Source organism: Melanerpes formicivorus, unplaced genomic scaffold (genome assembly GCF_026170545.1).
Source record: "Melanerpes formicivorus ecotype bairdi unplaced genomic scaffold, bMelFor1.0.p_v2 SCAF_39, whole genome shotgun sequence".
In the NCBI taxonomy this organism is placed as follows: Eukaryota; Metazoa; Chordata; class Aves; order Piciformes; family Picidae; genus Melanerpes; species Melanerpes formicivorus.
Genome location: NW_027142391.1, coordinates 5,695,841 through 5,707,884, shown reverse-complemented (window position 1 = coordinate 5,707,884; position 12,044 = coordinate 5,695,841). Strand labels below are relative to the sequence as shown.

Genomic DNA, 12,044 nt, shown 5'->3' with positions numbered 1-12,044 from the left:
GTCCCCTGCTAATGCCCAAGACCCGGCAGCAAGCCCGCTCCAGCTGCGCTCACCGTAAGCAGCTTATCCCCCGCGATTAGCAACGCCGCCTGTCACTGGGGCTGCAGATGGCCACAGGAAAGCCGCTCTGCCCCACGGCTAATTAAAGTCCTGTGGGCGGTACAGATGAAGCAGGGCCCGGCTCATACCTCCCTCGGGGCAGCTTCTCCTCCTCCTCGCCGGGGTCCTGTCAGCGCGCTGGGCGGCACCGAGGCCCCAGAGGAGCGTGGGCGAGGCCGGGCTGGGGCGCGAGGCTGGGCGGGAAAGCGGGAGGCGCGTGAGGGCGGGACGATAGCGCTGAGGGAGAGCCTCGCGCCGGGCGGCCTGTGGTTAATCGCAGCGCTCATCGCCCAGGAAGCCCAGAACGCCAGGCCCTGATAACACAAAGCAAAACGACCTGAGCAGAACACAGCACCTGCTGCACGGCTGGGTGCGGAGAGCCCACTGACAAGCTCCGAGTAGCCCCGTGGTGAGGTGAGGCTGCCCGGATCAGAGAAGCTGGGCTGCAGAACCCCCACAGGCCCTGCTGAGCCAGGTATTGATCCAAGAGCACTTCCAAAACAAACATCCCCTCCTCAGAAGCCGGGAGAGGGGCCTTGTATCACTGCCTTTCTGATTTACTGCCCCAGACCATTGTCCTTGAGCGTGACCTCTGGCCTCGCTCTGCTCCCCTGAACTTCCAGACCTGCTGAATTCTCCAGAGAGAAGGACCAGGAGGACAGGTATCAGTAGATTCATGGCCTCTTTGGGATGGAGAATGGCTGGGGAGACCTTGCCAGATGCGACTCGCTGGATGTTAATGCAAATATCACAGAAGAGTAGGGGCTGGAAGGGACCTCTGGGGATCATCTAGTCCAAATCCCACTGCTAATGCAGGGTCACCCAGAGCAGGTTACCCAGGATCACAATGTCCAGGTGGGTTTGGAATCTCTCCAGAGAAAGAGATTCCCCTTGTAGGACTCAGCACCCTCACAGCAAAGACATTTTTCATCCTGTGTTTCAGTTTGTGCCTGTTGCTCCTTGTCCCATCACTGGGCACCACTGCAAAGAGTCTGACCCCATCTTCTTGCTCCCCACCATTTAGATACTGATATGCATTGAGAAGATCCTCTCTCAGTCTGTTTTTCTCCACAAAGCACTGCATTTAAAAGAGTTGTTTTGTGCTTCAGAGGTCTAGGGAAGAAAAAAGTTGAGTACTTCAATGCATTATTCAGGGATCCATATAGTCAGTGAGCATTTCTGAAGGGCTGGAAAAAAAACCAACTTGATGTAAAAGCCTGCTCTGCAACTTCACAGGCTCCAGAATTTTCTGCCCACCCTTCCCCATCTGCCACAAGAGTAGAGTGACTATGCTTTGTTGTATGGCAGGCTGCAAAACGAATGCACAACACTCGTGAGGAGAATGAAACATATTACTGTGATTGCATGGTGTTTACCATGTGTTTGGTTCAAGCATAAATGATGACGATCCAGGCAGAGCAGCAGGACACTGCAGTGCTTCTGAGCACAGCAGAAGAAGCGTTTGCTTATGTTTAAAGTCATCAAACTAGGGAGAAAATAGCTTCATTTTAAAAATACAAATAGCATAGTTGTCTAGTAGAGGTTAGACCAAAGTTAACAGGGCTCTTGGTCATGAAAGAATCACTGCAGCAGCAGGTCTTGTCAAGAGCACCACAATTGCAGAGTAACAGATTAAAATGAACCTGCTTCAGAAAACCACGGATTTTTTCCCTAGCACTAGTAGTTTTCATTCTGCCAAAGCTGACATACTCTTTTTTTCTTGAAAAACAATCTTGTGGGGGCTTTTTGTGGGGTTTTTGTTTTGTTTTGTTTAAATTTTACCTGAAAGCCACAGCAGGGCAGATTTGTTGTGCACAGACTTGAGTGTATAGCTTGTCACACCCCACAGAGCCCACCACTGTTGTATAAATAAACCCATCTTTTTACTAGACCACCCTCCCACCCACATATTTACAAGCAGTACCCTCTACTTATCCCAGTAAAGCTCAGACTAAAAGCCATGGAAGCCCTGTAGACCTTCCCCCATAACAACTCTCCTAGGCTGTCTGGCTATAGTCCCAATCCCTGAGGAATAGCTACATTTTTAAATGAGACATAGATGAGCAGGGTAAGTTTCCAACACAGAAAAAATGTATTCATTTTATAGTTTTCTTAGAAAAATGGAACATGTCAAATTCTGTTAACACAGGCAGCTGAAGGCAAAAGGACATTTCAAGGCACAGAGTATCTATAATCTACATTCAACAGCCATTTTAGGTAACCTGAAGGACATTCAACTTGCATAAAAGCATCAGTGAATAAAGCCCAAGACTAGATACTGGGAGCCCAAGCAGCTCCCTGGCCCAGTTTTATACCAGCCCCAGCTTTGTGCAAACCACCACAGCTAGCATAGGGAGTTATGGTCATAAAATCCCAGTTCACTATCCAAACCAGCCCTCAGGAACTCCCAGATGCTTCCTGGAAACACACCTGCATAAAAGCAGGCTAAACTATATTGTTTAAGGGCAGTCTATAAGACTTTTAAAGACAGCTTGTCCAGGAGTATTTTGAGCGGTTCCCTTACAGTAGACAGCATGTGCATCACAAGATTGGAAGAAGTGCATCCACTCACATCCAGGGAGGGATTTATGAGGAGAGAGGAAAGGAGAGTATCACGATTACAGAGTCACAGTGCTTAACAAATAGTCTCTGAGATCTTCTGGACTTACTGCAGGAACTCATCTGCCTAACCTTCCAGATTCACTCCTATCTGCTCAGTAGTGGGTCTTGCTCCATCAGAACAGACTGGGAAGAGTGGAAGGCTAGAAAGGGTGAAGGAAACTTCTGCTCTCAATTCTCTGTCGCAGGAAGGGCCTCAGTACGGCTGCTGGGCTGTCCTACTTGAGTCAGGCCACTGTGAAGGGGCATCCTGCTGATCAATTGGCTCATAGGTGCTGCGATCCCGGCCTGCACTGCTGACATCTGAATGGAGAGAGAAGAGAACAAGCTTGTAAAAACCCAAAAAGCACAAGAAGTGAATCCTCTAGAAGAAACCAACAGCTCAGAAGCTGCTCTACCAGCTCCCCAACACCTGTGTGCTGTGATCCTCAGTACTGAGGCAGGAGGTAGGAAAATTCATCCTTCCCACAAAGACGAAATAACTGAGATGCATTTGAACATACCCTGTTGTTCCCTAAGAACTGTCTTAGTAGCCACATGACTATGAGAAAGAAAGACCCAAAACACTACATAGCAACATAACAGGCTCCTGTAATGTACTTTAGCAAGATTAACTTTATGAGATCTAGTGAAAAAATGAACATACAGAACCAGGAGCAGCAGGAACCAGGGCTAGCTGACAGCAGAGATTTAAGAACCCAAATCATCCACAAACCACTCCTCCCAACAGCTCAGCTGTGCCTCAAGCATGCCACACCACAGCATTAAATCTGAATCCAGCAGTACTCCCCCAACTACACTATGAACTCTTTGCCCATGGTAGGAGACTGGTACAAAGTCATGTTACTGTCCAGGAGATAGATAAGAAAAGTCTGAAAGTGAATGTGCATAGACAGATCTTTATCTACAGGCCAAGCATTTACCATGGCTAGGAGGCAATCTGAATCAAAGGTGGGCACAAAACCAGATGAGAGGTTTGTTCTATGCAGCAAGGATGCTGCCAAGCAACAAAAAAGGATTTTGCATCACAGGAAGCATTTTCTTCTCTCTGAGTAGCACAGGTGACAGCTTTCAAACACTGTAATACAGTTACACCATCTTCTGTCCTGCACAGCCTCACAAGTAAGGAGGAAAGATAACTGTGCTAGGATGCTGGGTTTTCCAGGGTGAACCTCCACACAACAAACAATCCCTTGCAGCTGCCCCAGCATGAAACAGCACCAGGCATGCTTGGTGAAGAAGCTGACTGAGATCCAGAACACCCAGCCACGGCCCACTCTCTCTGGCAAGGCTGTCACATTATCATTTGCAAGCACAACCAGAAGAAAAATTAGTGCCTCCAGGCAAAGTCATACAAGGTAAACATCAATCTCATTTTCCAAGTGAAGAAATGGAGGTCCAAAGCAATCAAGGTAGTTAGGACACTTGAGGCCCAGAGAAATCATGGACTTAGAAATCCAGTTTATTTCCTTCCCAAGCATAATCCAGCTAGGGGGAATGCAGCCTCTACATTCCCCCAAGAAGGAAAAGAATGGGTTGCCAAAGAGAGAAGGACAGCCAAAAGCACATACAAATGCAGGAAGAAGAAAGGAAAAGCCTTTCAGTTATGTTGAATAAGAGACAGCAGAGGTATCAATGCCATTGTAGGCAAAATAGCTGTCAGACAAAGACTTCACATCTGCAAGGGATGAGAGGAAGAATCTAAGTTTAAGGCCTAAGACAGCAGAACCACAAAATGGGAGAACAGACATGAGCAAGAGAGAGCAAGCGCTCGCTGGAAAGGGCTCGGTCTGAAGGGCAAGGTGGTCTCCTCAACATCAGAGGAGGTGACTCACACTGATATGGAAGCAGAGGAAGCATCCTACCTATGTTAAAGGTGCAGTCCCCTCCACGCTCCCGACACATTTGATACACCAAATAGCAGGACACAGGTTTGAGAAGGAAGCTGAAGATGACCATGCCTACACTGAAACGCTTCAGATCAGTGAGATCCTTGTTTGAAGGGTAGAAGAGACAGATGTGAATTATATCTGTGACAATTGTGAGCAGCAGGCCAAACAGGAACTGGAAACAAAGAGAAAATGGAACATGAACTGAATAGAGGATTCACCACTCTAACAATCAGTGACAGCTGGTTTGCTGTGAGATCTATGTTGACTCAATTGTGCCTTCACCCCAGTCTCACACACTGCTAACCCCTGACATTGCTCCACGTAAACAGAGATCCCTAAATGCATGATCTCTTACGTGTTTTCTTTACATCTGTCAGACAGTTTCTTGTGACAGGATTCTTTGTTGCTGCTTGCCAGTCTCTCTAATGTTCAGAGAAGGCTATAACCCCTCCAAGTGAAGCATATTAAATGCTTTGAGTCTTCCCTTTGGCATTGCAAGTCATAAGAGTAAGTAAAGATGTAATTGAACATGCCTCACCTCTGAGAAGCAAAGTAAGTACTAGTGAATGCTTCTCACCATAGCTTACAGTGCTGATAGATTTATATGCTCTTTTACTAAAAACCAGAACAACCCAAACAGGAAGTTGACTCCTTCACTGCTGTATTTGGAACAGCTGAAAATCATCACTAACTCAGAGCAGTTGTCTCTGCCCTCCACCCTCTCTCTGAGCAGCCTGGTGGTGGCATGTAGCATCACACTCACCATCGTGATGGCATCAAGGGAATCTCGCTGCACAATGGCCCAGATCCCCACTGCAAGAACACTGAAATTTCCCCAGGCATAGGAGGCTGGAAACATGTAATTCATGCACCCCCTGGAAAAGAAGACAAAAAAAACCCAGCCCACATTCACAATATGCCTGCAACATTTTGCATTCATCCCTTTTCCCACACAAACACCTCACTCTTGGAGTAAGGATCTTCTTGCACACCGACAGGCACAAACAGGGAGTGGTGATTCCCTGAGAATGTCCCATTCCTAGTTTGAAGGAATTCCCACTTCTCTCACCCAGGTCAGGCCAGTTACCAATCACTCACCACACTGTGAGCAGCCAGTGTACCATAATGATAACCTAGGGAAAAAAAAAGAGAGAGGAAGGTAGATCAGCAAGTTGGCAGAACTCTGGAACGATTGACATGAATTGCACCATCTTATTTCTGAGGGGTGGGTAGAAGAGTACCCTGGACACATGAGCCAGTGCAGAAAGCTTGTGTAGCAACTGGGACACTGAAGACACAAACTCATTTTTCTCTGCTTCTGTTGCTGAGTATTTCCTGTGGCGCTACACTGTAGTCATTCATTATTGTTGTCATCTCTGTCGACAGTTGATTCAGAGTCCACTTAGACTTTTCTAAATGGGCTATTGATTTTGGAACTCCAGAAGAGTTTGTACAGAGACCCAGGCAATCTGATTCCCACTCTGCTAGCATGGTTTATACATGACCAATCTGACATCCCATCACCAACAAGTCCATGGACAACCATGCCCACAGCTCTCAGCAGTTTCACTCCAGTCCTCAGTAAATCCTCCTTTCACCTCCTTCCAGTCTGTTCAGTGCAGTGGTTCAATTTCACTGCAGTATTTACACACCTGAAGGCATCTTCTAGGAAGGAATCTGAGAACCTCTTCTCATTTCCCGTGAAGCCACCAGGGCCCAAATGCTGGCAATGCCCTAAGCAGCAGTAAGATAATGCTGTCACAGTTTCTGTGTTTTGCAAACATCCTTAATGATCATGATCCTTGTGCTCAAGGGGACAAATCCAAGAAGAAAGCACCTTACTGTAACAAGTGACATGAGGATTCTCTTCACCAGCACCTGACATTTCTGTAACCAAGGAGACATACTCTACATGTTTATTAAGACAGCAGATGGGAACGAGAAAACACCACTGCAACTTCTTCTATACCTATAACCATGTACCCACTCCCTTTTGAGCCTGCTGGCCAATTTCATCTGAAGGAGATCATTCATATTCACTCTGTAAACAGTTGGAAAAACAAGATTATGGGAGACAGCCTCTGTTAGCAGCCTTGGAAAAGAAAGGCTGAAGCCTGGATGTATCAGAGGATCCATGGAAAACAAGCAATCTTCCATTTTTTTTCCTGTGAGAAAGGCTCCAACTGGCATTTATAATAACTTCAGTACAAAAAAAATACCTCCAAACCCACTCTGAAGCAGCTCCCTCACTCCCATAAACAAACAAAAAAAGAAAACTGGGAAATGAGTTAAGTAGCAAAAGGCTAAATGACTCAGCTGACACAGAAAAGCTGCATGCAGAAGCATTAAGACACTAAAAAAAACCCACATAAAATAGAGATCTACTGACACCCTGCTACATTCATTGACTTAAACCATCCATCTGTGCTCCAACTTAATAAAAAACTAGTGACTAGAGAAGATCTAGTGACCAATGAAGCTGTAACAAGAGTGAAGCACAGCCAAGAAATCAACAGGAGTTGACACATCTGCTGTGGCTCACACTGCCCTGCCAGCATACCATAATGTAGATACCTTCTGAGAAGACAAAGCTTTGCCTCACTGCAGGACCTTAGCACAGCTGCTAAACATTCACCCTGAGTAGCCTCGACTTTGTTCTAACTTCAAACGGTTTTTTATTAATGATCTTTCTATAATTGTTCATGAAAGCCTACAAAATGCTTCAGCACCACGTTGTCCCCCCACCTTTACCTTCTCCCTGATCCACAGAGACTGGCCAGAAACTGCTAATCACTAAAATACAAGATGTTCTTGGATAAGAATGGAGATGTGCAAATAGCATTTACTCAGGAGATTATCACAACATCAGGGAAATTCTTAATTAGCTAGTATTTAATTGCACATTACATACCCACAAGATCCCTCAAGGCTCACCAGTTAATAAAATTAGGCAGGGTGATTTATTTTTTTTAAGGAGCTGTCTAGATCAATATTGCAGTTATTAATTTATGAAGGATGCTTAGTTATCAGCACAAAGTCAGGTAAACTAGAGCTGATGATATGAGGGGCTGCTGAAATAAACCCTAGGCATCCCCTTCCTGACAGTTCTTCAGGGCACTATGGAATTATCTGGTGGTCTTGGTATACTTTAACATAGAAAATGTTGTGTTAATGCAAAACATTCTTTAAGGCTACAGTCACTGTGTGAGATTAGACAATTTGCAGGCAGTCTCCTGATGAGACAGCAGAAGAATTTACATTTTTCCCATCTGTTCTAGGATTTAAGTCTGTACCTCAGACAGACATACATGTTTTCTTCTGAGAAAATAACTCCTAAGATTTTAACTAGTGCCAAAAGCAGAAAATAAGAAAGGTGGGGCCTTTGTCTTCCTCCCTTCTAGGGAGAATGATGACCATGTGATTAAAAGCATCCTTCTGGAAATTAGGAAAAGTAAGGGGAAATCCTAACTCCTCTGCAGATCCCAGCATGTGATGGAACTAATTGCCAAGCACAAGAAGAGCCTGGGTCTCATTAGATGGGAACAGGAATTCACTCCTGCTCCAGCACAGAACCTAGCACAAGGCTGAATTCTAACTAAGTTTAAAATTACATTTCCAAATCACAATTGTTTTCTTGTAGTAGTGAACTTTTTTACTTTACTTTGTGGTTTGGGATTTTTTGATCTTGGTTGATTGGTTGTTTGGACTCTTTTGTTTGGTAGGGTTTTTTTAATTATTTTGAGGGTGAGCTCATCTATTTTATGACACATTCACCTGAACATACTAACCAAGATTCAGATCTGAGTGGCCACCGGTGAGAATGCTCCACGTTGTTCTAACGACAGTGCTGCTAATGAGAGTGGTTAGGCAGAGGAACAGGCTGTCTAGTGGGGCTCTTCCCTTGGGGATTTTTAAAAGTCAGCTGAATTCTGATTTGAGCTATTTGATCTAACTTTGAAGTCAGCTTTGCTCTGAGCAGGAGGTTGGACTAGATGACATTCAGAGGTCTCTTTTTGTCAAATTTATTTTATGATGCTGTGACCCAGAATTTAAAAATGCCCCATAAAACGCATGTTTCCAGGCACATGGATGGTAGAACATTGTCCAGGCCTGATCAAACTCAGCCTTCATATCTAAAGTCTCTGCACAGCTACTGCAGTAATCCTAGGTGTCAAGCATTCACCACAGAAATATGGCTGTGCTGCTTCCCACATGCTCTGCTGAGCACGACTATTAGACTTGAGCAAGTAGATGCTGTTTCATGAGCATGTTCCTCATCCACTCTAGGGCAAAGCCTGCTTACATTAGTTTTATAGCTCTGCAAGTAACTTCAAGAGAGACCTCAAGGCTAAGTCTTATTGCTGTGTCCTGGCACAAACACAGCTCAGTCATGCAGTTTTCTTGGAACTGCTTCTATCACGAGGCTCATCTTTTTAATCTCACAGAAACTGTAAGCAGCTCATGCCAATGAATAGCAGTAGTGTGTGTACTTTCCGGTCCCTTTCTGAGTAAGAATCCTTCCAGCTTTTGTGATAAGTTTCAAGGAATCAGGCCCTAACTCAGAAGCAGTGCAAAGATGCAGGTACAATTATTGACTCCCTATTCCCCAGCTCTTCAGCCCCACAGCAGTATCAACTGACTTGACAACAAGGAAATTCTTAATGCTGACAGCTGTTTGCCCAGGACAAGCTCACTGTTATCTAGTAGAGATTTGGGAATGGTTGTCTGAAACCAGAGAAGAAAGGCAACACTTCAATTGTGTTGTCACAGTGACTCCTTCATTCAAGTGTGTGTTTTTCATCTCCCCTGTCTCTATTTCTCCCATGGCAGAACATGGATTTCATGTTGGCAAACTTTTTTTAATTAAATGGCCTTATTTTTCACTGTTGTTGTAGCAAGGGAAAAACAAAACAAAACAAAAGCCAACAAAGCAACAAGTTACAAAACGAAGCAGAAGGCAAGATCTTTTAATCTTCCTAGTGCCCTGGGAGTCACATAATAGTCCAAACTTGTCAGAGCAAAGTATCAGCCAGTTTCCAGAATGTAATATAATCCACATGCCAGGCCCTGAAAACCCCATTTGTTTATTTGCCTCTAACAAGGAAAGTTGCTCTTCTTGGTGAACTAGTAAGAGAGGGGAACATCTTTTTATTTATTTATTTAGCAGTCACATGAAAACCTTCCCATACAAAGCTGAATTCCTAACTGATATTATCCTCCCACCCAACCTGGAGGCAGCCTATTCCAAAGCCACTACTCACAACTTTATGAATTAAGAGCACAAAACCCTTGAAGTGATCAGTAGTGCTTTCATTCTCTGGGCAAAGTTTGAACCAAAGCAAGCACCTACAACTTGTTGTACAAAAAAAGTAGCAAAGCTGGGGAAAAGACACACAGTCCTAGAAATTTTAGGGCTCTGAAAGTAGGCCAAAACCACCAAACATATCAACATAGAAGCATAGAATCGTAGAATGGTCTGGGTTAGAAATGACCTTAAAGATCATCCAGTTCTAACCTCTCTGCCTTGGGCAGGGACACCTTCCACTAGACCAGATTGCCTAAGGCCCCATCCAACCTGATCTTGAACACTTCCAGGGACAGAGCACCCACAGCTTCCCTGGGCAACCTATTCCAGTGTCTCACCACCTCCACTATAAAGAATTCTTCCTCATACCCAGTCTAAATCTATCCATCTAACATCAAAAGCAAAAGTGATTGTAGCATATTCCAACTTTTCCACTTTTCACAAAGTGAAAAATGTAACATAACTGTGGTTCAGTTCCTTGTTTCCCATTTCTCTGGTTATTATTCACCAAAGTTTCCTAAGTGCCCCCCAGTTAAAGCCCCCCCAGCAGCAATTCCACTTATCTATCAGATAATAGGCCTGAAGTAACTGAGATCATCTTTAGAAGCTATTTTGCTTGATGAAGAAACTTTGGCTTCTAAGGATCTTGGGTAGTGTTTACCCAGGATTAGGTCTGGTCAGCTGAGCTGGAAACGTCCATGGACACAAGTTAATCACCAGTCGTTGTCCAAGCCCAGTCTCTGGTCACTTGAGCAAGGGCTCTAAGTAAGAGAGACCCTTGGAGGCACTGCTTACCGAGCTTACCGGCCACAAGCTGTTGTAACATAAGTTCGCGAAGCTAAAAAGTTTAGTAACTCTCGTCTCCATCCACGGAGCCCTCCACACCGCCCGAACAGGCCCTAAACCGGGTCCTCGTACAGGCGCAGAGCCTTCAGCGTGCAGTTAGAGTGGGCAGGCCGGGCTCAGCGCTCGCTCCCCGGGACACCACCCGGCCTCCCCTCTCCTCTGCCTCCCCAAGCCGAGGAACGGCGCTGCCGCCCCGGCCAAACTTCCCGCAGCCCTTCCGCACCTCACAGTGGGGCCTTGGCCAGCACCGCGCAGCCCCAAGCCCCGCCGCGGGCAGCCTGCTCTCGCCGACCGAGCCCGAGCGGCCCGGCCCGGGCAGCCCGGCAGCGGCTCAGCCCCACTGCCCCTACCTTGAGGCTGACAGCAGGCAGCTCCATGGCTGCGGCCGGCCCGCCCGTTCAGTCCTGGCGCTTCGGCCGCCTCCCGTGGGGTTGGGCTCGAGCCGCCCCCGGGCCGCCCAGGGGAGGGCGGTGGGGCTCGGGCAGCCGGGATGTCGGCCCCGGCACCGCTGCCTCGGTGCTCGGGCGTAGGGATGCGCAGGGGTTGTGGGGCGTGCCTTCGCCGTGGCGTGTGGTGACCTGTAGCCAGACGACTGTGTGCCAGGCAAAGAACTGCCTGGGTACTCTGTGTGCCTGATGTGTGTTGCACAGCATCTGCCTCCAAAGGGGAGGTTAAAAGTCTGTCTGGATGAGCTTGTTGGCTCCACCGGAGCCAACCAGAGAGTTCTTCCCACTGCTTACAGACTTAATGCAGCTAAGGGAAGGTTTGATATTGTACTTGGGCTTTAGTCAGTGTTCAGGAAGGTGTTCTGGAGGAAGAGAAAGCTTTTGTGCATACACCAGGACTGTGACAAGAAGGTCACTCCTCAGTGACAAAAAGACTCTCTATAAACACCAATAAAAAAGGTGCTAGTAAGGTGCTAGTTGTGCTCAGCTGTGTCACACAACCGAGTCAAGTTTGGGTCAGGCTTTAGGGCTGAGCACTGGCATCTCAAGCCATGCAGAAAAATGGCTGCCAGGTACTTGATTGCTTCCTTTGGCCCTAGATTTCTTTTGTTTTTCTCTGGATGTCTGAACTTACTGCCTAAATGCCTGGTACAAAACACAGATCCTTCATCTCTGGTTTCTAAAGAAAGCTGCTCTTATTTTAGAGGTGAGGAAGTTGATAAGTGATCAACCCAACTTCACACAGTACAGCCATAACTTACCATTTCCTTCCCAGTTCATAACAGCAGTCTTCTCCCTGAGTACAGCAATGAGCTAACAAAACTAAGAGGTCAAAAT

At 46.2% G+C, this 12,044-nt stretch overlaps 1 protein-coding gene across 1 annotated transcript; it reads right to left on the bottom strand.

Annotated features, from left to right (window-relative positions):
* Window positions 1-2,168: 2,168 nt before the first annotated feature.
* AGTRAP (angiotensin II receptor associated protein) lies at window positions 2,169-11,354 on the bottom strand. The gene is made up of 5 exons (XM_068158443.1): window positions 11,112-11,354; window positions 5,709-5,743; window positions 5,374-5,485; window positions 4,584-4,782; window positions 2,169-3,021 (listed from the first exon to the last, which is right to left on the bottom strand). Exons 1-5 carry the CDS (start codon window positions 11,136-11,138, stop codon window positions 2,915-2,917), a joined length of 480 nt encoding a protein of 159 aa, XP_068014544.1. The 5' UTR covers window positions 11,139-11,354; the 3' UTR covers window positions 2,169-2,914.
* Window positions 11,355-12,044: the final 690 nt, after the last annotated feature.

Bases quoted from the DNA above. Each gene is read 5' to 3' on its own strand.
- AGTRAP (XM_068158443.1), bottom strand. From the start codon at position 11,138: ATGGAGCTGCCTGCTGTCAGCCTCAAG. The intron at 5,744-11,111 runs GTAGGGGCAGTG...TTTTTTCCCTAG, and splicing joins TGCCTGCTGTCAGCCTCAAG to GTTATCATTATGGTACACTG. The intron at 4,783-5,373 runs GTGAGTGTGATG...CTTTGTTTCCAG, and splicing joins CCCTTGATGCCATCACGATG to TTCCTGTTTGGCCTGCTGCT.